The 27077-nt window shown below is 42.6% G+C and overlaps 1 protein-coding gene across 1 annotated transcript in view; it reads left to right on the top strand.

Annotated features, from left to right (window-relative positions):
- The window catches only part of ptk7b (protein tyrosine kinase 7b), a 214491-nt gene that overhangs the window by 147401 nt on the left and 40013 nt on the right, over positions 1-27077 (top strand). Inside the window, exons 4-6 of the mRNA XM_045700655.2 lie at positions 5954-6138; positions 8439-8586; positions 22585-22715. Coding sequence (XP_045556611.1) covers positions 5954-6138; positions 8439-8586; positions 22585-22715 — 464 coding nt within the window. The remainder of the gene's footprint in view (positions 1-5953; positions 6139-8438; positions 8587-22584; positions 22716-27077) is intronic.

Genomic DNA, 27077 nt, shown 5'->3' with positions numbered 1-27077 from the left:
AGTAACTAGAATATGCATATAATTATTGGCTTTGGATAGAAAATACCCTAAAGTTTCTAAAACTGTTTGAATGGTGTCTGTGAGTATAACAGAACTCATATGGCAGGCAAAAACCTGAGAAGATTTCATGCAGGAAGTGGCCTGTCTGACAAGGTGTCGTTCTTCTTGTCTCTGTTTATTGAAGAGTGAGGATCTTAGCTGTCCCGTGACACTTCCTACGGCTGCCATAGGCTCTCAGAAGGCGGCAAAACGCTGAATCGTGGCTTTGCAGGCTCTGGCTGAAACAAAGTAGCGCGTTGGGTAGTGGCTGGTTACAGTACTGTGAGACTCAGGCTCGTGCCCGCGTCGACCGAAAGCTTTGTTTTCTTTCCTCTGTTTAGCTAAATGGACATTCCCGGTCGAAATATTATCGCTTTTTTACGAGAAAAATGGCATAAAAATGGATTTTAAACAGCGGTTGACATGCTTCGAAGTACGGTAATGGAATATTTAGATTTTTTTTTGTCACGAATTGCGCCATGCGCGCGACCCTGATTTACCATTTCGGATAGTGTCTGGGACGCACGAACAAAATGCCGCTATTCGGATATAACGATGGATTATTTTGGACCAAACCAACATTTGTTATTGAAGTAGCAGTCCTGGGAGTGCATTCTGACGAAGACAACAAAAGGTAATCAAACTTTTATAATAGTAAATCTGATATTGGTGAGTGCTAAACTTGCCGGGTGTCTAAATAGCTAGCCCGTGATGGCTGGGCTATGTACTTAGAATATTGCAAAATGTGCTTTCACCAAAAAGCTATTTTAAAATCGGACATATCGAGTGCATAGAGGAGTTCTGTATCTATAATTCTTAAAATAATTGTTATGCTTTTTGTGAACGTTTATCGTGAGTAATTTAGTAAATTGTTAGCAAATTCCCCAGAAGTTTGCGGGGGGTATGCTAGTTCTGAACGTCACATGCTAATGTAAAAAGCAGTTTTTTGATATAAATATGAACTTGATTGAACAAAACATGCATGTACTGTATAACATAATGTCCTAGGTGTGTCATCTGATGAAGATCATCAAAGGTTAGTGCTGCATTTAGCTGTCTTCTGGGTTTTTGTGACATTAAATGCTAGCTTGAAAAATGGGTGTCTGATTATTTCTGGCTTGGTACTCTGCTGACATAATCTAATGTTTTGCTTTCGCTGTAAAGCCTTTTTGAAATCGGACAGTGTGGTTAGATAAAGGAGAGTCTTGTCTTTAAAATGCTGTGAAATAGTCATATGTTTGAAAAATTGAAGTTTTCGTATTTTTGAGGAATTTGTAATTCGCGCCACGCCTATCATTGGATATTGGAGCAGGTGTTCCGCTAGCGGAACGTCTAGATGTAAGAGGTTAACCTCTCTAGGCTAGGCGGGACGAATTCGTCCCACCTACGTAACAGCCACTTGAAGCCTGTGGCGCGATTTTCAAAACCTTAAAAATCCTATTACTTCAATTTCTCAAACATATGACTATTTTACAGCTATTTAAAGACAAGACTCTCGTTAATCTAACCACACTGTCCGATTTCAAAAAGGCTTTACAACGAAAGCAAAACATTAGATTATGTCAGCAGAGTACCAAGCCAGAAATAATCAGACACCCATTTTTCAAGCCAGCATATAATGTCACCAAAACCCAGAAGACAGCTAAAGTTTAGCACTCACTCACCATAATCATATTTACTATTATAAAAGTTTGATTACCTTGTGTTGTCTTCGTCAGAATGCACTCCCAGGACGTCTACTTCAATAACAAATGTTGGTTTGGTCCAAAATAATCCATCGTTATATCCGAATAGCGGCGTTTTGTTCGTGCGTTCCAGACACTATCCGAAATGGTAAAGAAGTGTCGCGCGCATGGCGCAATTCGTGACAATAAAATTCTAAATATTCCATTACCGTACTTCGAAGCATGTCAACCGCTGTTTAAAATCAATTTTTACGCCATTTTTCTCGTAGAAAAGCGATAATATTCCGACAGGGAATCTCCTTTTCGGCAAACAGAGGAAAAAAATCACAAAGGCGGGGGCGGTCGGGTCACGCGCATAAGCCCAGAGTCCCTTGATCGGCCACTTGAGAAAGGCGATAATGTGTTTCAGCCTGGGGCTGGAATGACGACATTCTGTTTTTTCCCGGGCTCTGAGAGCCTATGGAAGACGTGGGAAGTGTCACGTTAGAGCAGAGATCCTTAGTAAAAGATAGAGATGGAAAAGAAGTTCAAGAAATGGTCAGACAGGCCACTTCCTGTAAAGGAATCTCTGAGCTTTTGACCTGCCATTTGAGTTCTGTTATACTCACAGACACCATTCAAACAGTTTTAGAAAATTTAGGGTGTTTTCTATCCATATGTAATAAGTATATGCATATTCTAGTTACTGGGTAGGAGTGGTAACCAGATTAAATCGGGTATGTTTTTTATCCAGCCGTGTCAATACTGCCCCCTAGCCCTAACAGGTTAAGCTTGGTACAGAAATATAATTCTATCACATTAACATCAGTACATAGCATCTCAATGTATTACAAATAGCTTTATCCTTATTAATACATTCTATACAACCATTTGGTGTAAGTCTCAAGGCTGAGGCTATTATATAAACCGTTTTATGGTAAAATGGCTATATTGTCTCTTCTGAGTATCACAAAATTGTACCAAGCGGGCCAGTTCGTAGCTGGATTCTTCACCAATCTTCCATACCTTCTCCAGAACACAAATGTCGCTTGGCTCCCCAATTCTGTGAGTTGGAAGAATTTGTGTCTCTCTATGGGCCATGTGGCCAGAGACTCTCCTCTTAGAGTTTTTACAACTCCTTCACACAGGGACTGGGTGGGGGAGGGTAGGTTGGGGGATGGTGCAAGGGGGGAGGGGGTCAACTGTCCTCCCTGTACTCAGAGTCCAACGTCATGACACAGGTGTGCCAAGCTTGTAATTTCATACCCAAGAAGACTCAAGGCTGTAATCTCTGCCAAAGGTTCTTCAACAAAGTACTGAGTAAAGGGTCCTGAATACTTATGTAAATGTCATATTTAAGTTTTTTATTTTTAATACATTTGCTAACATTTCTTAAAACCTGTTTTTGCTTTGTCATTATGGGGTATTGTGTGTAGATTGATGAGGGGGAAAAACTATTTAATACATTTTAGAATAAGGCTGTAAGATAACAAAATGTGGAAAAAGTAAAGGGGTCTGAATACTTTCCGAATGCACCGTACATGCAACAACTGTTCTGACAATCTGCTCTGGTCCCCATACTGAAAAGACTCCCTCGTGACCTTTCTCATACCCTCCTCACTCCTCTTTAGAAGTAAAGGGCTAACACGCACATAACCATGCTTTTCCCACTTGTGATGCAGGGAATTGCAGATCCAAAACTTACATTGTAGAAAAAATGACATTTTATTGTAAAATGTTTATGTAAATATTTTATTGTAAAAGACCGTCTCATACCCTCCTCACTCTCTTTAATGGAAAACGGATAATGGAAAACTAATTTATACTGCCATTTGGGGAATTGTCAACAATAAAATTCTCTGAAATGTTTAACTGCAGCATACTGTAAATGATGGTGCATTGTGGGAAATTGTTGTGGGCGGTGAAATAATTGCTGTATTTCGAATGGTACTGTAATTCCACCCACAGAATACAGTAGCGTACCGTATCTTTAGATCGCCAAAAACCTTTTGACCACTAGTGAGTTCATGGTATTGTTGTTTCTGTCTCAATATATTTTGAGGTGTGCCTTGTAAGAGGCTATATTTGTTGCAGCTGTGAGTAAGAATGCTGTACCAATTTAACTCCTATGTGGTTATAGTGCTTTATCATTTTGAAATGTATAGGGGACAGGTTGGAGTGGCAGCAAGTTTTAAACCTTAAATGATTGAGCATTTTGCCATGTCCTTTTGGTCCGTTTTCCTCTGTAGTCGCTGCCAGTTTGAAACCCGTTTAGGGCCTCTAGAAGTGAAAGTGATGTAAAACACAAAAAATGCACTAATATTCTATAATCTGTAAACACTTTACCAAGCAGCCAACCTGTTTACACCAATCCCTTGTAATTACAGTAAAATACTGTGAAATACAAACCCCTCCCCTCACTAACTGTAATGCATTCATTCATTCTGATTATGCTATCATGAACTTTTTTACAGTATGATGCAGTACATTTTACAGTATTTATACTATGTGCCATTACACAGTACTTGCTTTGATACAGTATTTACAGTTGAAGTCGGAAGTTTACATACACTTAGGTTGGAGTCATTAAACTCATTTTTCAACCACTCCACAAATTTCTTGTTAACAGACTATAGTTTTGGCAAGTCAGTTAGGACATCTACTTTGTGCATGACACAAGTCATTTTCCAACAATTGTTTACATACAGATTATTTCACTTATAATTCACTGTATCAAAATTCCAGTGGGTCAGAAGTTTACATACACTAAGTTGACTGTGCCTTTAAACAGCTTGGAAATTTCCCGAAAATGATGTTATGGCTTTAGAAGCTTCTGATAAGCTAATTGACATAATTTGAGTCAATTGGAGGTGTACCTGTGGATGTATTTCAAGGCCTACCTTCAAAGTCAGTGCCTCTTTGCTTGACATGATGGGAAAATCAAAAGAAATCAGCCAAGACCAAGAAATTGTAAACAAGTCTGGTTCATCCTTGGGAGCGATTTCCAGATGCCTGAAGGTACCACGTTCATCTGTACAAACAATAGCACGCAAGTATAAACACCATGGGACCACGCGGCTGTCATACCGGTCAGGAAGGAGATGCGTTCTGTCTCTTAGAGATGAATGTACTTTGGTGCGAAATGTGCAAATCAATCCCAGAACAACAGCAAAGGACCCTGTGAATATGCTGGAGGAAACAGGTACAGAAGTATCTATATCCACAGTAAAATGAGTCCTATATTGACATAACCTGAAAGGCCGCTCACAAGGAAGAAGCCACTGCTCCAAAACCGCCATAAAAAAGCCAGACTACGGTTTGCAACTGCACATGGGGACAAAGATTGTACTTTTTGGAGAAATGTCCTATGGTCTGATGAAACAAAAATAGAAATGTTTGCCCATAATGACCATCGTTATGTTTGGAGGACAAAGGGGGATGCTTGCAAGCCATAGAACAGCATCCCAATCGTGAAGCACGGGGGTGGCAGCATCATGTTGTGGGAGTGCTTTGCTGCAGCAGGAACTGGTGCACTTCACAAATAGATGGCATCATGAGGGAGGAAAATTATGTGGATATATTGAAGCAACATCTCAAGGCATCAATCAGGAAGTTAAGGCTTGGTCGCAAATGGGTCTTCCAAATGGACAATGACCCCAAGCATACTTCCAAAGTTGTGGCAAAATGGCTTAAGGACAGCAAAGTCAAGGTATTGGAGTGGCCATCACAAAGCCCTGACCTCAATCCTACAGAACATTTGTGGGCAGAACTGAAAAAGTGTGTGCGAGCAAGGAGGCCTACAAACCTGACTCAGTTACACCAGCTCTGTCAGGAGGAATGGTCCAAAATTCACCCAACTTATTGTGGGAAGCTTGTGGAAGGCTACCCGAAACGTTTGACCCAAGTTAAACAATTTAAAGGCAATGCTACCAAATACTAATTGAGTGTATGTAAATGTCTGACCCACTGGGAATGTGATGAAAGAAATAAAAGCTGGAATAAATAATTCTCTACTATTATTCTGACATTTCACATTCTTAAAATAAAGTGGTGATCCTAACTGACCTTAGACAGGGCATTTCTACTAGGACTAAATGTCAGGAATTGTGAAAAACTGAGTTTAAATGTATTTGGCTACGGTGTATGTAAACTTCCGTCTTCAACTGTATATTACAGTATGTGTATTGTAATATGAAATACGGAATTTTACTTTCCACTGAACTGCCTCCTCTATTCTCCTTCTCCCTCAGACCTACGTGCCAGTGGTTTCGGGATGGGATGAGGTTGACAGAGAAGACCCATCAAATCAACAACAAAGAGCGCACCCTCACCTTCAAGAGTGCCAGCCCCGACGACAACGGCCTGTACTACTGCTGTGCCAAGAATGCAGCCGGCCATGTGTGCAGCAACGCCAACTTCACCCTCAACATCATAGGTATGTGTGGGTGGGGGAGTTGAATGTGTGTGTGTGCATGCATCTTTTTTGTCTGTGCACGTTTATTCTGTGTGTGTGTTTTAGTATATGTGTGTGTGGGCTCCGCTTCTCAGTAAATTCTGCTTCATAATCCTGTTCTCTTTGTTGACATCGCACACACTTTGGTCCCCCTGGCAATTTGGCCCCATTACTGAGTTGCATTTTCTCGTTCCTGCCTTTGCAGCATGGTCTTTAAAAGAACCACACATACACACACACACACACACACACACACACACACACACACACACACACACACACACACACACACACACACACACACACACACACACACACACACTGTGTGGCTGCTGCTCTGTTGAGCCAGGCAACAGTGTGACGTTAATAAAACAAAAGAAATGTTATGGTGTGTTAGCATATTTTCCACTTTTCATAAATATTTTCACACCTGTCATGGTGTGTTTTGTCACCTGATAGGCCTGTTAGAGGCCTGGCGGCACTATGAGATTTGTTCTGCAGTGAATGTGTAGCTGTGGACCATTAGTGTGAAGAGAGAGCCTGTAATGTGATTACTACAGGGCCTACCGTTGTGTAAGTTATGTAAGTAGCCACAGCCACTCTCTCACACGCACTATAAATCACACAAATCCACTTATTGTAAAGGTGCTGTACATATACACATTACCTTCCTCAGTTTATTCCCCGAAATTCCATTTAACAGTTTTTTTTCCATTTTTGGTGATTCTGTTGTATTTCAATAAGCACAATTTCACAGTATGAGTCCCTGTATTTTTGTCCTGGTTTCTGTGTACATTTTTGCTCATTACACAGTATGTGTGTGTGGAAATGTGCCCCTGAGTACATCACCACACAAAATAGAGTACTCAGTCAGGAGCACATCTATTGGAGGAACCTGATCTCCACTCCAATTAGCCACCTGTGCTGCTTACACACACACACGCATGCACGCATAGACACACCACACCGCACACACACCGGATTAGCACTTGGATGGAGAGAAGATATAAATAAATAAAAGGATAATTGTTGAGTTTCCACCCGCTGCACAGTGCACTCGCATAGTCCTTCAGTATAAGTGAATAGTTGACAGACAGCTTTGGACAGGTCCCTAAGTACAGTATGGCCTGCTCACATTGTGGGTGGCACAAGTTCAAACCTGGGTTCAAATAATGTTTGAAATCATTTCCAATGCTTGATTGAGCTTGCTTGTTGCAATGTAACCAATATAAAATTCCCAAAAGCCCATACCCCGTCCACCTGGCACTCTTAAGGCAGGCTTAAGCAAACATTTCAAATAGTATTTTAATCAAGGTCTGCCCAGGTGTGTGCTGCTCTGCTCAGTTAGCATTCAGCTTTGCTCTGTTTAGAACACCCTAATGGGGTTTCTGGCACCCACATCTCTTTATGGCTGTGAAATCTGAAGAGCCTTATCCATAGACCTGGATTAGGGGGATTAGACACAAATTCAAATGTCCAAAATCATATTTAAAGCGCTACAGTCTGCACTTTCTGACCTAAGCTGTGGCTAGGTATTTAGAGGTAAACCCTGTGACTCTGACACCTCATTGGGCACGCCAAGCCAGCTGCAGCCCAAAACAGGGCCTGGAGAGTGGGTGTGTTTGACTGGCAGACAGGTTCTGGTGGTGGAGGAGAGGAGAGAGGATGCCCTGTTAGGCTCCGTTGTCTTGCTACACGATCCGCAGTCCCTAAACGAATGTTGTGCTAACTGACGTAAGACCAGTAGGGCCTGATGGTAAAAACAGGGTTTAGAATCTGAGCCTGTCTTTAATTACAGTATGTCCATCAACTAATCAAAGAAGACATTCTGGAATCTTTCTAACAATTACAAGATGAATTTAATTTATCAAAGGACCTATTGGTATAGGGGAGAGAAGATAGGGGAGAATGGCCTGTTTGGTTCTGGGGATGTAGGAGGGGGGGATGCCCTGTCATGGTTTTGCCGTGAGCCTAGTTATGGAATGTGCTTACTGACCTCATTACGTCTCCCTGGGGCCGAGAGGTGTTGACATTCTGAACCTCCTGAAGGCCCCCTGCCTACCTCGCATTGCTGTTAGCAACGTTGAGTAAAACCTGGTAGGAAATGTGTGTATGTGAGTGTGTGTGTGTGTGTGGGTGTTTTGCATGTGTGAGTGTGGGTGTTTTGCATGTGTCTGTGATGCGTGTGCATCTGTGCGGCACGCCCGTGCATGTGTTGTGTTTTTATGGACTGATGCCCACAGATGTAGTGATGTGTCTCTCTCTCTGTCTCTTTCTCTCAGATAAGAGTTTCCCCCGGCCAGTAGTGACCCCAAGGGACCAGGTTGTCCTGAAGAATGAGGAGGCTGTCTTCCATTGTCAGTTCACCGCTGTCCCAGAGCCCACTGTGGAGTGGTACTATGACACTGAACTTCTCACCAACAAGTCCCGGTAGACACCCGTCCTCTACCCTCCTTTTCACCTTGTTTACGCCTTCTCCCTCCATTCCCCCTCCCTCTCCTCTACCTCTTCCTCCATCTCTTCTTCCACCTCTCCCCCTCCCCTCCTCCACAACCTCGATCTTCCTCCACCTCCTCTTCAAATAGCCCATTGTCCAAGGCTATCTGTCCTCCTCTGTCTGTCTGTGTGGCGTATGTGTAACTGGAGTTCTTTGAGGCCCAGTGAGGTGGAACCCCTGTGTTGGCGTCTATAGCTCTTTGTTTGTTATCACAGCTCAGGCCTTAATGAATTGGAAGGGTAATGTTGCATGCTAAGGAATGTTATTTCTGGAACTGTGCAGTGTAATGCAATTTTACAGTGTCTGCGTCCCAAATGGCACCCTATTGCTTCTATGTACTACTTTTGACCAGGGGGCGCTGTGAGAGTTATTTAACATACTCTTCAAAGAGGTAGGGTTTCAGACATTTTCGAAAGATGGGCAGGGACTCCATTGTCCTGACTTTATTGCGAAGCTTGTTCCACCATTGGTGTGCCAGGACAGAGAAGAGCTTTGACTGGGCTGAGCAGAAGCCTCCCTCCCATAAGGGTGGGATGGCCAAGATGTTGTAGAGCATGAACCTACAGGAGCGGGTCACTGCTTTGATATTTGCAGAGAATGACAGAGTGTTGTCCAGGGTCATGCCAAGGTTCTTTGCACTCTGTGAGGGGGACACCGTGGAGTTGTCAACCTTGATGCAGAGGTCTTGGAGTGGGCAGGCCTTTCTCGGGAGGAAGAGCAGCTTAGTTTTGTTGAGCTTGAGGTGGGGGGCCGACATCTAAGCGGAGATGTCTGGCAGGCACACAGCGATGCGTGTCGCCACCTGGGTGTCAGCATGGGGAAGGAGAAGAGTAGTTGAGTGTCATCTCCATAGCAATGATAGAAGAAACCATGTGAGGATATGACAGAACAGAGTGTCTTGGTGTAAAGAGAAAAGAGGAGAGGGCCTAGAACTGAATCCTGGGGTACACCAGTAGTGAGCGCACAGGGTGCAGACACAGATTCTCTCTATGCCACCTGGTAGGAGCGATCTGCCAGGTAGGATGCAATCCAGGAGTGTGCAGAGCCTGATCCGCCCAACCCTGAGAGGGTGGAGAGGAGGATCTGATGGTTCACGGTGTCGAAGGCAGAGGATAGATCTAGGAGGATGAGAACAGAGGACAGAGTCAGCTTTGGCAGAGCAGAGAGCCTCTGTGACACAGTGGAGAGTGGTCTCAGTTGAGTGAGCCGCCTTGAAGCCTGACTGGTTAGACTCAAGAAAATTGTGCTGAGAGAGATAACGAGAGAGTTGGTCAGAGACCGCATGCTCAAGTGTTTTGGAAAGAAAAGAAAAAAGGGTTTCTAGTCTGTCGTTTTTTACATCAGAGGGATAGAGTGTTGGTTTCTTGAGGAGGGGAGCACAGCCAGTAGTCAGGGATGAGTTGATGAGGGAAGTGAAGAATGGGAGAAGGTCTCCAGAGATGGTCTGGAGAAGGGGATTGGGTCGAGTGGGCAGGTTGTCGGGATTTGAAGGAGCTTTCAAAGGTTCCTCATCACTGGTGGCAAACCTGTAGTCTGGCTGACACCAAACGGAAAGGCTGTTTTGATATTGTCGGCACGATGCCGTGCTTTTTTAATGATTGGTTCTCCTCTGTGACTTTCTCACTTAAACACCCACATGGACAGCCCCAGAGCACTGCCCCCTTTCAAAACGACTGTTGGATTTTCAAATCGCCCCAGGAAAAATTCACATTTGAGAGAACCAATCAAAGCTCAAGACAATTTTTGCACGAATATTGCACCAACAAACACATTTCTGTTTAGACCAGTGTGTCACAACTCTCCCTCACTGTGTAACAGGTGAGTCACATCAGCCAAGCTAGTAAACCTGATGCCTTGTGGATACAAACAGCCTGACAGAAGGTTTTATGTCAACCTGTAAGTGATGGATTTTCGCCAATTAATTTTACATCTACCATTCACCTCTCTGTGACGCTGTCCCAAATGGCACCTTATTCCCTATACAGAGTACTTCAATGGACCATAGCCTTATAGTCCCTGGTCAAAATTAGTGCAATAAATAGGGAATAGGGTGCCTTTTGGGACACAACCTGAGTATACCTTCAGGCAATGTAGCCTAGCACAAATGAAGTGCATAATAGGCACCGAAAGCAGCCTGTTACATGGGTGATTAAGTCATTGGTTCTTTCTATAGCAAACTGATTAAAGGAACAGATTGTGTGCGTTGAACGGATGAGATGGAGTAGGACATCAACAGGCATTGTTTTGTAATGAGATTGTCAGAATGGGGCTAGGCGACCCTGCTGATGTCGACTCAGAAGTGAGACTGTGAAGTGGGGAATAACTTTAATATTATAGTGTTTTATATTCGTTTTTTTATTTCTATTCATTTTAAGATTTTTAATTGAAATTCTGTTTAGTTTCAGTTAGTTTTCAGATCCACTTTACTGGTTTTTATTTAGTTATGTTTATAAAAATTTGTTTTGATATTATTTAGTTTCAGTTTTAGGGTTAGGGTTAGGGACAGAAAGTAGCCTATGCGATGGAAGCTAGGAGCCATTTATTAGGGATGTTAAAAAAAAACATTGGTCCTTGATTCAAATGTTTAAGATACAAGTACATCAGTCTGCGGACACCAAAACGATCCAAATATAGCATGCATTGGTCAGAAAATCGATTTAAATGTTACGAGTAGCTGGTTCACATTTTTTGGGGGCTCATAATTGTATTTTTTATCTTTCGAAAATACCTCTTATTTTTTGACAACTGATGGGCCCTCTCCTTGAGTGTCGAACTGCATGTAACTGTGTTGACAGTCATTGATCTACACGTAATTTTGCATGCCGAACAACCCCAGGTAGAGGGCTGCGGGTCCCGACAGAGATCACTGCAGTGTGGTCAGCATTTTTCATGCTGCGGTTGGGAGCGGGCGGTCAGACAGACATATTTGGGATGAACATATTTTTCTTGTCCTGCAGATTATTCTGCCCTACCAAGCAAAAAGGCAGTAACTGCTCATAGCGTGGAACTGAAAAAAAAGGCTTTTATTTACCTTGATTTTACAGTAACTTTATGCAACTGCTAACATAACCCACATTTTCGGCCAGAACACAATACAATAGAGGCAGGATACTTGTCCACATGATTAAGCATGTATTTAATGTAGAAAAAATTACATTAACTCATTTTCGACCAAATGAGCAGTTACTGCCTTTTTGCTTGGTAGGGCAGTATTGGAAACGGTCGTTTTTCTGCTTCGTATGCATTAGCCTACCTATTGTATAAAAGCACATACAGTTGAAGTCGGAAGTTTACATACACCTTAGCCAAATACATTTCAACTCAGTTTTTCACAATTCCTGACATTTAATCCTAGTAAAAATGCCCTGTCTTAGGTCAGTTAGGATCACCACTTTATTTTATTTGGTAGCATTGCCTTTAAATTGTTTAACTTGGGTCAAACGTTTCGGGTAGCCTTCCACAAGCTTCCCACAATAAGTTGGGTTAATTTTGGCCCATTCCTCCTGACAGAGCTGGTGTAACTGAGTCAGGTTTGTAGGCCTCCTTGCTGCACACGCTTTTTCAAGTCTGCCCACAAATTTTCTGTAGGATTGAGGTCAGGGCTTTGTGATGGCCACTCCAATACCTTGACTTTGTTGTCCTTAAGCCATTTTGCCACAACTTTGGAAGTATGCTATAACTTCCTCACTGATGTCTTGAGATTTTTCTTCAAAATATCCACATAATTTTCCTCCCTCGTGACGCCATCTATTTTGTGAAGTGCACCAGTCCCTCCTAAATTGGAATTATCTCGCCTCTATGGCCTATTTATTGCCTTACCTCCCGACTCTTCTACATTTGCGCACACTGAACATAGATTTTTCTATTGTGTTATTGACTGTACATTTGTTTATGTGTAACTCTGTGTTGTTTTTGTCGCACTGCTTTGCTTTATCTTGGCCAGGTCGCAGTTGTAAATGAGAACTAGTTCTCAACAGGCCTACCTGGTTAAATAAAGGTGAAATAAAAAAAAAAGCCCTGTGGACGGAGCTTAATTGGAGCTAATTTCCTCCTAAAACAGGACAATGACCCAAAGCACAGCTCCAAACTATGCAATAACTATTTAGGGAAGAAGCAGTCAGCTGGTGTTCTGTCTATAATGGAGTGGCCAGCACAGTCACCGGATCTCAACCCTATTAAGCTGTTGTGGGAGCAGCTTGACTGTATGGTACGTAAGAAGTGCCCATAAAGCCAATCCAATTTGTGGGAGGTGCTTCAGGAAGCATGGTGTGAAATCTCTTCAGATTTCCTCAACAAATTGACAACTAGAATGCCGAAGGTCTGCGAGGCTGTAATTGCTGCAAATGGAGGATGTCACGACTTCCGCCGAAGTCGGTCCCTCTCCTTGTTCGGGCGGCGGTCGACGTCGCCGGCCTTCTAGCCATCGCCGGTCCCCTTTTCATTTTCCATGTGTTTTGTCTTTGTTTTACACACCTGGTTTCAATTCCCCAATTACATGTTCTTTATTTAACCCTCTGTTTTCCCTATGGTTTTTGTGCGTGATTGTTTTATGTATTTCGGTCCGTTTGTGTGGGCTTGGTATATCTACATGTATTTGATGATTTTGAGTAAAGTTACTTTTATTACTCATCTCTGCTGTCCTGCGCCTGACTCCTCTGCACCAGCTACACCCAGACCATTACAGAGGATTCTTTGACAAAAGCTGTTTGAAGGACACAATTATTATTTCAATTAAAAATCATCATTTATAACCTTGTCAACATCTTTACTATATTTCCTATTCATTTTGCAACTCATTTCATGTATGTTTTCATTAAAAAAAAACACGGATGTTTCTACGTGACCCCAACATTTTTAACAGTAGTGTTAGATGTCTCCTAATAACTTGCCACATGGCTCTAGCTCTATGATTGTAGCCTTTGATGACTCTTGATTGAACGACAACAACAACAAGCTACATGCACCACTATCGTGAAAAGCAAGAGCAGCAGCTTAAATGATACAATTTTCTCTCTCCGCGTGGGAAGCGCGATGTAGACCATCTTCATTGTGAATTCCAGCGGTGGGAAAAAGTACCCAATTTTCATACTTGAGTAAAAGTAAAGATAATGTCGGTCTGTGACTATCATTAAATGTGAAGACTGTTATTTTATCAAATTAATTCTCTATGTGTGATTATTATTACGTGTTAAACTAATCATGTCAGCTTTAATTAACTAGGAAGTCGGGGCACCACGGGAAAATGTTTATAGAGTCTCTATTTCCCAAATCAACTCTTCAGATATTTTCATATCTTATCGATTAGTGGCTGCTACCAACATACTGACTCAATCTCTAGCCACTTTAATAATTAACAATGGGATGTAATAAATGTATCACTAGTCACTTTAAACTATGCCACTTTATATAATGTTTACATACCCTACACTACTCATCTCATATGTATATACTGTACTCTATACCATCTACTGCATCTTGCCTATGCCGTTCGGCCATCGCTCATGCATATATATTTTTATGTACATATTCTTATTCATTCCTTTACACTTGTGTGTATAAGGTAGTTGTTGTGAAATTGTTAGATTCCTTGTTAGATATTACTGCATGGTCGGAACTAGAAGCACAAGCATTTCGCTACACTCGCATTAACATCTGCTAACCATGTGTATGTGACAAATAAGATTTGATTTGATTAGTCTTCTATTAATGTATCATTATTACCTCATCAGATCTCATTACTGAACGTCGCAAACCCTTGGATATCTGCCCGAACCCTAGGCTCCAAAATGAGTCAGCGATATACAAATTGGCCTAATTATTTATTTACTGACTAACTAAACAAATCACAGAAATACATAAACAAACAATATAGTTATTGGTTACTAACACAATGCATTGATAGTCCCTAGTGGGCTAAACCAGTATGACGGCTTGGTAGACAATGGAAGGTGTGACAATGGAAGGGGTGGGGACAGATAAAAAGCGGGATATGACAAAATGAATTCACTACACACAGTTGATAATTATAGTAATTGAAATGCTAATCCTTTGCACACGAAAGGCCGCTCATTCGAAAATAATTGCAATATATATATTTACGCACGTATGTTGTCGTTGTCTTCTCTGTTCGAATCGCCGGTCCGTCCGTCATCAGAGAGTCTCTGGTTAACTTCCCCAGAAGTCACAATGTCTTTCGTAGTTGTTGCTTTCTCTGTTGCTCTGGATAGTGTCTGTTGTAATGGATACGTCAGGCGTACAGATGGTCGATGCATAGAATAGATGCTTCCGTGGTTGTCGGTATTCTCGTACTAGATTTCTGTAATTTCCAGCTGCAGACTAGTAATTCTATGTCTAGGGTTTGCTCTTATTCTGTAGTGATTGATAGTCTCAGAGTTGAACAATTTCCAGCCGGGTAGCCAACACTACACGCTGTCTGGTCTCCTGGGTCTATACAGTTGTAGTTCTTAACCATTTCGACAAGTAGCGTCAGCTCCATATTTTCTGTTCTGATGGCGCATAGAATTGTAGCCATTCCAAAGTGGGGACTCCATACCGGCGTTCTCTGACTTAATGTACATTTTGTTGGAAGTGGGTTTTGTACTCTGTGGAAGAAGGGGCGGTTCTATGACACCTAATGTGATGTCAGTGCTCACGGGGGTGTGACCACTGACTAGTAAACTTTATATGAAAATCCAGGCTCTCATTTAGAAGGCTAACATCACATTTTATATTTTCACAAATAGTTTAATATATAATCATATATTTTACACAACCATCAGATGTAAACCCCATAATTGGAAGGTGTACACAACCAGAGATACAGTAATGTGGGTCTCCTCTCTTTCATGAGGTCACCAAATGAAACAACTTTGACAGGATTGTTCTTTAAATACCCCTGGACCATTCCCACATTCTCAAACATATAAATATTGCTTAACTATTCAAACTTTTGATTGTCCAAGTGTCTCTCTTTGTTCCACAGTTTACATTCCAAACTCGAACACTACAGAGCATAGAGGCAGCGTATTTTACGACCGCCATAAAACAGCCGACTTCCCGCTCTCCCCCTCTTCGAGAGAGACAGGAGAGTTATGACAATATCTTAATAGAAAATTACTCAAGTAAAAGTGAATGTCACCCAGTAAAATACTACTTGAGTAAAAGTAAATAAGTATTTGGTTTTAAATATACTTAAGTATCAAAAGTAAATGTAATTGCTAAAATATACTTAAGTATCAAACGTAAAAGTATAAATATCAATAACTCCTTATATAAAGCAAACCAGACAGCATCATTTTCTTGTTTTTTTATTTACGGATAGCCAGGGGAATGCTCTAACACTCAGACATAATTTACAAATGAAGCATGTGTTTAGTGAGTCCGCCAGATAAGAAGCAGTGGGGATGACCAGGGATGTTCTCTTGATAAGCGTGTGAATTAGACAATTAGTAAAGTAAAAGTTGTCAAATATAAATGCTAAAGTACAAAAAACTACTTAAGTAGCACTTTCAAGTATTTTTTACTTAAGTACTTTACACCACTGGTGAATTTACATGAAATGTTATGATTTTTTATTATTATTTTAATGGGGGGATGTCTGTTTAAACGTTATGAATAATTGTCCATTTGTCACATCCCTAACACACATATACACACACAGAAGTCAGCTCAGACATATCCAGAGAGGCCCAGCTCAAGAGCTCCAGCAGCAGCAGATTTGTATTTATAATAGAATCAAACTGAATAGCATTGATTCGTTCTCTAATCATACCGAATCTGACTGATTGGTTTCAAACTAAAACGAACTGTATCGGTCCTGTATCGAATCGGAGCCCATGTATCTAGATATGTATTGAATGGTCTTGAAAGGGAAAGACGCACATCCCTACCATTTATGTGTTGTATAGTTTTTGTGTTTTTGGCACTTGCCTCTGTGGGGGAGTAATTCATAAGGTGATGGGTCAGGTCATAGTTTACGTTAGGTTTCACGGTAGACTCAGCGAGATGATGTACATACATGAAGTAAACAGGAGGAGTTCAGAAGGCTAAACTTCTCCACTGCTTTGGTCCGGTAGCCACCACGTTGTAGCAGCTTGAAGTGCACATGCGCAGATAATCTTGTGTTACTGTGAGAGAGCAAGGTCTTGTATCATGTTCATCTCAATGGGCACGTTCGAGTGGATCACTTTTGCCAAGTCGGTGACCATCCATTGTTGGTCACCGCCTTTCAAAGTGTGTTGCATTCTGGGATAAACATTTTCCTACTTGCTCACTGAGCTTATAAATGAACTTGAGACAGCGTCCAGAAACATGACAGACAGTGGATGAATATAAAAAATGTATTATCTTCCACTGTGAGTGATGGGAAAAAAATCAGCCTCTAAGACAATTACTTGAATAATTAAATGTAGGTTTTGTGTACAAAGGTGATGACTAAAGTGTCTTATTTGGAATTTTGTAATTTTACTTCTCTATGGGGCCATCTATGGGAATTGTCTTACTGTCCCAGACTTAAACTGCAATACATAAAGTGCCATCTGGGTACAGTGGAAAGCGTGCTTCTAGACCGGAACCTTGGGGCCTGGGACTTGCGCCCTTTGTCGACTTTATGAACTTTACAAAAATCATGTGAAAAAAAGGTCATGACTGCAAGTTTCTGCAGTTGCTCTTCACCAACTTCATCTTGCAGCCATCACCTGCATTGCGGGAGGATCTATTGTCAACCAATCATTAGGGTTTTTTTGTTTGACCCACGCAAATGTGACCCAAGACATGACTAAAACAGGAACCAATTTACCACAATTTATTTCTGTACAGTGGATATACACAAATAAATGTGATATTTGAGTCTCTCACTTATTGATTGTACAATGTACACATAATATTATATTATGATTTCAGTTTGTGAATGTGTGAAATGAGGGTGTGATACATGTTTATTTCGGCATTATAATGAAAACCTTTTATAAACAATGACAACACTGACATGTTAATCTTGGCCTTGCTGTTGGAAAACCACATTGGTGTCCCGACTTTCCGCTGTCTTAGATGCACCTCCCCCGATTTCACTCCTTGACTTTCTTCTACAGTTGGTTGATTTAGCCATACCATTCAAACACGCCCAATATCTGTGGTTCTGATTTGATTTTGAGTCTACCTTTTGAATTATAAAGTAAATTTCAATGTGACCCGCCAGATTAAGATGCTTGAAAACCCCATTAGAAAAAAAAGTTTGAAAACCACATTCAATATTTGCACTAAATCTGAACATAATTCAGGATGGTTTTTATTTTATTTCAGTTTGTTTTGGAGTCAAAGATAATAGTTGCAGTATACGTTTACATTTTCATAATTTATCAGACGCTCTTATCCAGAGTGACTTATAGTTAGTGCATTCATCTTAAGATAGCTAGGTGGGACAACCACATATTTCAGTCATAGTAAGTACATTTTTCCTCAGTGAAGTAGCTATCAGCAGTCAGAGCTAGTAAGAGGGAAAAAAAGTTAAGTGCGAGTGTTAGTTCACAAAAAAAAATGTTTGGGGTGGGGGGAGAGGGGTGAGGAGGGGGTGCTGTGAGATTATTTAAAGTACTATTTGAAGAGGTGTGGTTTCAGATGTTTTCAGAAGATGGGCAGGGACTCTGCTGTCCTAGTTTCAGGAGGAAGCTGGTTCCACCATTGGGGTGCCAGGACAAGAGCTTTGAGTGGTCTGAATGGGAGCTGCCCTCCCGAAGGGGTGGGAGGGCCAAGAGACCAGAGGTGGCAGAATGGTCTGTTGGTATAGTTGTCTCTTGGTATAGTTGCAGTTTTTCAAACGTGTTTGTAAATTATTTTATTTGAGTTTGCAAAAAAAAAGTGTTACTTTTTACCCCTTTTTCGATATCAAATTGGTAGTTACAGTCTTGTCCCATCGCTGCAACCCTGCCAAGCCACACTGCTTCTTGACACTGCTCGCTTAACACAGAAGCCAGCCACACCAATGTGTCGGAGGAAACACTGTTCAACTGGCGATCGAAGTCAGCGTACATGCGCTTGGCCGGCAACAGGAGTCGCAAGAGCGCCATGGGACAAATCCTCCCCTAACCCGGACGAAGCTGGGCCAATTGTGCACCGTCTCATAGGTCTCCTAGTCACGATCAGCTGTGGCACAGCCCGGGATTGAACCTGGATCTGTAGTAATGCCGCGAGCACTGCGATGCAGTGCCTTAGACCACTGCGCCACTCGGGAGGCCCAGCAAATTTCTATTTTTAATGATTCGTTTTCGTTTACTATAATAACCTTGGCGCACGTGTGCGCGCGCACACACACACACAGATTATATGTTCAGCTGTGTACTGTACACACATCTCTTGCTGTCTCCAATGAAGTGAACAGGGATCTCAGGCTGCGGTGTCTTAGAGCAGCCTAAGGGGTTTGTGTGTGTGTTTGTGGGTATCTGGGTTTATTGATCTCTTCTGGTGTAATATCTGGGGAGCACTTCTTTCTTGTAGGGGTTTTGACTGCTGGCCTTGTACCTGGATGGTAGACACAGCTGAAGGGGATATATGTGAATAATATTTGATGTTAATTTGATTCAGATGCTTGAAACCAGGAGAACCTGAAATCTCACTGGATTTTCAAGGTTGTTTAGAGTTGAGAAAAAAATAAGATTTTAGCCTCATGGGTGAGATCATTGGTATACCAAAATAAAAGCTACCAAAATAGAAGGGTTTGTTCAAAGCTGCTGAAAAGTGTGTGTGTGTGTGTCTGTCTGTGTAGACATGGTGTGTTATCAGAGAGTAGGGATGGGGGTTTTAAATAATTTCACTATTTAAATATTATCATTATTTTTCTGTCGGTTATCCGGCAAAGAAGACAAAGAAGAGCTTTCCAGTGTGTACCAAAACATTCAAAGGCCATTTTCTCAAAAGTGAAGTTACAAGTTTATCAACTTTCAAAGCAGGATGACTTTCCCATTGTTCCTCAAATGCAGTGAATAATTTTCCACTTTGTAGTTCTGTGTCTCTGCTTTTATCCAATGTAAAAAACACAGAATCAAGGTGGTCGGTCACATATGTGGGAACTCCTTCAAGAGCATTCCAGGTGAAGCTGGTTGAGAGAATGCCAAGAGTGTGCAAACCTGTCATCAAGGCAAAGGGTGGCTACTTTGAAGAATCTCAAATATAAAATATATTTTGATTTGTTTAACACTTTTTGGGTTTACTACATGATTCCATGTGTGTTATTTCATAGTTAAAGATGTCTTCACTATTATTCTACAATGTAGAAAATAGTAAAAATAAAGAAGAAGAGTCAGTGTGTCCAAACTTTTGACTGGTACTGCTGCGTGAGGGAGAGAGGCAGGCACTCTATGCGAAGGAGGGTGGTATGTGTGAGATGGGAGCGAGCTAAGGAGTGAGCAGATGGAGGAAGAGCAAGCCAGCTGTATCTAGCTATTACAGACAGAAATACTCCTCAGTTTCATCAGCTGTCCGGACGGCTGGTCTCAGACGATCCCGCAGGTGAAGAAGCCGGATGTGGAGGTCCTGGGCTGGCGTGTTTACATGTGGTCTACGGTTGTGAGGCCGGTTGGACGTACTACCAAATGATCTAAAACGACGTTGGAGACGGCTAATGGTAGAGATAGAAACATTTCATTATCTGGCAACAGCTCTGGTGGACATTCCTGCAGTCAGCATGCCAATTGCACACTCCCTCAAAACTTGAAACATCTGTGGCATTATGTTGTGTGACAAAACTGCACATTTTAGAGTGACCTTTAATTGTTCCCAGCACAAGGTGCACCTGTGTAATGATCATGCTGTTTAATCAGGTTCTTGATATGCCGCACCTGTCAGGTGGATGGATTATCTTGGCAAAGGAGAAATGCTCACTAACAGGGATGTAAACAAATGTGTGCACAAAATTGGAGAGAAGTAAGCACGACAGATTTAGTTATTTTCCTGCAGATCTATTAGATCTTTATAGAACTAGTTTTGTTGATCGAGTGGTGGAGTGTAGTGCTTGATACAGTACATATTCCTCTTCCGCATTGAGCTTTGCAGTGTTTTTCTGTCTAGTATTAGCCATGCTACAAGCTTGTTGTGAGCTAAAAATGAGTTCACAAACACAACCTACACCCGCCTCCCGAAAACAAGCTCCGCCAGTGAAATGGCAAACACACACAATCAGCACACACTTGATCACACATGCACCAGTACGATAAACAGAGAGAAGGCGGAGAACTTGCTCACTGTATGGATCCTGGCTGCACTTTACTAAATGAGCGGGAAATTACCACCTCACAAGTTAGTGCTGTAGATACAAGCAGTATGCGGGGCAGTAAGCCAAACACCGGTAAAAGATGCTTGGGAGAGACAGTGGTAGGAGCATTCGCTTTCCCACGGAACGAGCAGCGTAAACAATGTCAGAGTCCTTTCGGGTTGGAGTTAAGATCAGAATGAATGGTGGATTGCCGTGCACATCCCTATCAGAGATAACCTGTAATGTCTGTGTCTCATTATGCTCGCCTGTTATTTAAGATGTTTCTTTGGAACTACAGCACCCCCCCCCCCCCCCGAACGTTCACCCCCATATCTGTGCTCAAAATAAAGCTCATATCCCAAAGCTCATTTCCCACTTACCAGTGAATAAAGCCTGAATTTAATGAAGAAATATCACTGTTCCCCAGAGAAGCCACAAGGCAGTCATGCAGACAGGTCGATTGGGAGCTGGGTGATGACATTTTTTAGGTTACAAACAGTGTTGAAAATAGTCCCTACTTTTGTATCATTTTCCCAAGTTTATATCAATAAAGTAATACTGAAATGTACTCTACACGAACAAAAACGTATATAATATAAAGGCTTAATATAGGTAATTCATAAAGCATGCATAAGCACAACATAAATGCTTCACAAATCATTTATATGCAAGTCATACGACATACATGTAGTATGTGGGACCTAAAAATGACATCTATGTGTATTACATGGCACTAGCCTTGGCGATAGCATTTCTCTCTCACTGCACATTTCACTTCTTTTAAAGCTACATTCTGGTATTAAAAAAACTAATATTCAAGAATCAATGGCTATATATCATTCATTTAAAAGTTTAAAAACAGATATACCAATCTTAGGCTGTAGCTTTAAGTGGCAGTCCGTCTAGTAGCTAGCCAGTGAAACCTAGTATCATATTGCTATGAGGGAATAATAGTTAATAATGGTGTGCCAGTCTGTCTTGCTCTCTGTGTTGTTATTGGATGTGAAGCTCCTTAGCTGTCAGACTTTGAGCTGACAAAAAGTCAGACAGTTAAGAGTCTTTATCTTCTCCATCACACACACTGATACTCCTCTTTCCCTACCAGTGGCCAGAAAAGGGGCATGGCGTACACTGGGCCCGATAGAATAGACACATACCCTTTTCACACTGAGCCGAGTCAAGCTGTTCTGAGTTGGCCTGGTTACGAATCGACCACAGCTGGAACCCTGCTGGAAAGGACCATTTGAAAAGAAAATATCCAAGCCAGCAAAGCCAACACAGTATTGTTCAGGTCGGCATGGTAGTGTGAAAAGGGTATTACCCTGAGTGCATACTGTAAAATCACCTATTCGAAATATGTCTTTGCATAGCTAAACCTATTCTATTAAAGGAAAACTCCACCCAAAAACTATCTTTTGGTATTTGTTTCATTAGTACATTGTTGACATAGTCCCAAAATGTTTAGCTTGTCAGCACTCAAGTTTTTAAGACATGTAATTTTGAAAATACGGAAATCATCCCTGTATGATGCATTTTGGGCCAATTTTGGGGTGAAATTTTCCTTTAATGTAAGTACCTTCTTCAGTTTCTGCATTCGTACTCTGGTTTGGTTGAGAGTATCAGCAAGTGAATGGCGTTATTGATGTTCATCTGAGTACCTGTGTCCCCTCCTCTCCTCTCTCCATAGAGTGATCCTGTACACCAACGGCACCCTGCTAATCACCCAGGTGAAGCCCAGAAACATTGGCTCCTACAGGTGTGTGGGTAGAGGGCCCCGGGGCCCCGACGTCACGCTGGAGGCCTCCCTCCTCATAGCAGGTACTACACTAACATACACACACACACACGCAGATACACACACATGCAGACGTAAACACACACACCTGATTGAATGGAGGATATATGGCAGTGTCGAAGCAGCAGCTATACTTCCTGGGATCCACACAAAAACATAAAACACAACAAGTAACACCGATACACTGATAGAATCAAATCAATCAATTAAATGTTTTATTTGTCACATGCTTCGTAAACAACAGTTGTAGACTAACAGTGAAATGCTTACTTACGGGTCCTTTTCCAACAATGCAGAGTTGAAGATAAATGTTTTTTTATTTTTTTAATTTACATTATATATATAATTTATATAATGTCTCAAGGAATAATTATACAGTGAGTAATGAATAACACAAACGATTAAAAATAACATGGCTACTGTGCCTTTTCAGAAAGTATTCATACCCACGTTTTGTTGTGTTACAGCCAAAATGCTTACCATCTACACACAATACCCCATAATGACAGAGTGAAAACATGTTTTTAGAAATATTTACAAATGTATTGAAAATATTAAATACAGAAATATCTAGTTTACATAATTATTCACACCCCTTTGTTGAAGCACCTTTGGCAGCGATTACAGCTGTGAGTCTTTCTGGGTAAGGCTTTCCACACCTGGATTGTGCAACATTTGCCCATTTTTACTTTTCAAAGTTCTTCAAGCTCAGTTAAATTGGTTGTTGATCCTTGCTAGACAACCATTTTCAGGTCTTGCCATAGAAGTCAAAACTGTAATTCGGCCACTCAGGAACATTCACTGTCTTCTTGGTAAGCAACTCCAGTGTAGATTTGGTCTTGTGTTTTAGGTTATTGTCCTGCTGAAAGGTGAATTAATCTCCCATTGTATGGTGGAAATCAGACTGAACCAGGTTTTCCTCTAGGATTTTGCCTGTGCTTAGCTCCATTCCGTTTCTGTTTTATCCTGAAAACCTTCACAGTCCTTAATGATTACAAGCATACCCATAACATGATTCAGCCACCACTATACTTGAACATATGGAGAGGGGGACTCAGTAATGTGTTGTATTGCATTTTCCCCAAACATAACTCTTTGTATTCAGAACAAAAAAATTATTGCTTTGCCACATTTTTTGCCTTTTTGCAAACAGGATGCATGTTTTGTAATATTTGTATTCTGTACAGGCTTCCTTCTTTTCACTCTGTCAATTAGGTTAGTATTGTGGGTTAACTACAATGTTGTTGATCCATCCTCAGTTTTCTCCAATCACAGCCATTAAACTCTGTAACTTTTTTAAAGTCCGACCATTGGCCTCATGGTGAAATCCCGAAGCGGTCTGTTTCCTTCCTCTCTGGCAACAGAGGCGAAGGTCGAGAGCCATGCGTCCTCCGAAACACAACCCAACCAAGCCGCACTGCTTCTTAAGAAGAATGCTTGAGGCCTCCCGAGTGGCGCAGTGGTCTAAGGCACTGCATCGCAGTGCTAGCTGTGCCACTAGAGATTCTGGGTTCGAGTCCAGGCTCTGTCGCAGCCGGCCGCAACCGGGAGGCCCATGGGGCGGCACACAATTTGCCCAGCGTCGTTCAGGTTAGGGGAGTTGCAGCGATGAGACAAGACTGTAACTACTACCAATTGGATACCATGAAATTGGGGAGAAAAAAGGGGTGAAAATACAAATAAAAAACGAAGAATGCCTGTATCTTTGTAGTGACCATCGGTGTAGTGCTGCCGGAGCACGGATGAGCGGCACACCCTCATATTTTTCAATTTGAGAATGAACAGAGCTGGTAAAACTATTTCAGGAAAATTAATTTGGGGATATTAATTATATTTAATTACCACATGTTCATAAAACTCCATGGACCCTCTCTTGTGCAGTTGAACTCAGAATGATATTTGACCACTTGGTTACAGTGACACCGTTCTGACGAGGACACCCACAACCAGAGTGGCCACCGCAAAGCCCAAGGAGCCTGACCCTCTCTGGAAGTTGCTGTAGCCCTGTTTAGGATGTTTAGCGTGTAATGGCTATTGGTTGAGACTCAAGGTGGGAAATTTTGAAATATGAATATATCCAAGTTGGAGGTAATAATGCATTTAGGTTCTAGTTTATTGAGATGCATTAATACACCACACCAAAAGCTTGATTTTATTGCTGTTTTTAAATGAATTTCCTTCAATTCTGCGTAGTAATGATTTATTTTCACTACTTGGTCAATTTGATTCGATGATTTAATCAATGCTAATAAATTCTATGAATTGATAGTTCACCTCAGATTTTTAAATCCATATTCTATAATAAGGTATATTGTAACCATGTGTTCAAGCTAATCATATCAACGTTTATTTATTATATATAGTGTAAGCTAAAACAATGCAATGAAATGCCTACTAGCAACTCAAGCTCTCCTCGCATACAGTGCTATATTTATTTGTATTTACATTAGGCTATAGCCTACAAATAGCTATACCACGTAGACTTATGCTTATTAGGCTTTTTCCTGCCTAATGGCAGTGGCCTAAAGTGGCCTAATGGCAGAACTATCATTCAGCTATCCTTCAGCACCACAAGTTGGTTCAACTTCTTTTACATCATTGCGTGATCTTGGTGTTGTCCATTCAGAACCACGATGTTACGCTCGTCGTAAAGATTGGACCAAGGTGCAGCGTGGTAGGCGAACATTTTACTTTTATTTTAAAATGAACGCTGACAAAACAACAAAATACAAAAAACAAACGTAAAGTTCTGCAGGCTATGCAGCAGCTATACAAAATCAAGATACCACAAACTAAGGTGGGAAAAATGCTGCCTAAGTATGATCCCCAATCAGAGACAACGATAAACAGCTGCCTCTGATTGGGAACCATACCCGGCCAACAAAGAAATAGAAAACAGATTGCCCACACTAGTCACACCCTGACCTAACCAAATAGAGAATAAAAGGGATCTCTAAGGTCAGGGTGTGACAGTACCCCCCCATAGGTGCGGACTCCGGCCGCAAAACCTGACTATATAGGGGAGGGTCCGGATGGCCATCTTGTCTCGGTGGCGGCTCCGGTGTGGGATGTAGACCCCGCTCCGCTCGCGGATCCGCTATCTTCGGTGGCGACTCTGGTGCGGGGATCGTCGCCGGAAGCTCCGGACCGTGGATCATCGCCGGAGGAACCAGACCGTGGATCGTCGCCGGAAGCTCCGGACCGTGGATCGTCGCCGGAGGAACCGGACCGTGGGTCGTCGCTGGAGGAACCGGACCGTAGATCGTCGCCGTGGACTTCGGACCATAGATTGCCGCAGAAGGCTCCGGACTGGGAACCCCCGCTGGAGGCTCCAGACTGGGAACCGTCGCTGGAGGCTCTGGACCGCCGACTGTCTCTGGAGGCTCTGGACTGCAGACCGTCGCTGGAGGCTCTGGACTGCAGACCGTCGCTGGAGGCTCAGGGCCATGGATCATCACAGGAGGCTCAGGGCCATGGATCAACACTGGAGGCTCCTGGCCATGGATCATCACTGGAGGCTTCGGGCCATGGATCATCACTGGAGGCTTCGTGCCATGGATCATCACTGGAGGCTCTGGGCCATGGATCATCACTGGAGGCTCTGGGCCATGGATCATCACTGGAGGCTTCGGGCCATGGATCATCACTGGAGACTTCGGGCCATGGATCATCACTGGAGGCTTCGGGCCATGGATCATCACTGGAGGCTTCGGGCCATGGATCATCACTGGAGGCTTTGTGCCATGGATCATCACTGGAGGCTTCGTGCCATGGATCATCACTGGAGGCTTCGGACTGGGAACCCTCACAGGAGGCTCCGGACTGCGGAGGCGCACTGGAGGCCTGGTGCGTGGAGCCGGCACAGGGCGTACCAGGCTGCAGAGACGCACTGGAGACCGGGTGCGTGGAGTAGGCACAGGTCGTACCGGGCTGGGGAAATGCACTGGAGACCGGGTGCGCGGAGCTGGCACAGGATATACTGGGCCGTGGAGGCGCACTGGAGGTCTGGAGCGTAGAGCTGGCACAACCTGTCCTGGCTGGATGCTCACTTTAGCCCGGCAAGTGCGGGGCGCTGGCACAGGACGCACTGGGCTGTGAAGGCGCACTGGCGACACAGTGCGTAGAGCCGTTGCAGGATATTCTGGACCGAGGAGGCGTACTGGAGACCAGGAGCACTGAGCCGGCACAACCCGTCCTGGCTGGATGCTCACTTTCGCACAGCAAGTAAGAGGAGCTGGCACAGAACGCACCGGGCTGTGGATGCGCACTGGAGACACATTGCGTATCTCCGCAAAACATGGTGTCTGACTGGTCCCACGCTCCTCACGGCGACTGTCTTGCTCCAGACACCAAACCATCCACTCTACCTCATCACTCCCCTCAAC

Source organism: Salmo salar, chromosome 18 (assembly GCF_965601325.2).
Source record: "Salmo salar chromosome 18, fSalSal1, whole genome shotgun sequence".
NCBI classification, from domain to species: domain Eukaryota; kingdom Metazoa; phylum Chordata; class Actinopteri; order Salmoniformes; family Salmonidae; genus Salmo; species Salmo salar.
The sequence above is the reverse complement of the archived record's forward strand: the minus strand, read 5'-3'. Positions and strand labels throughout refer to the sequence as shown.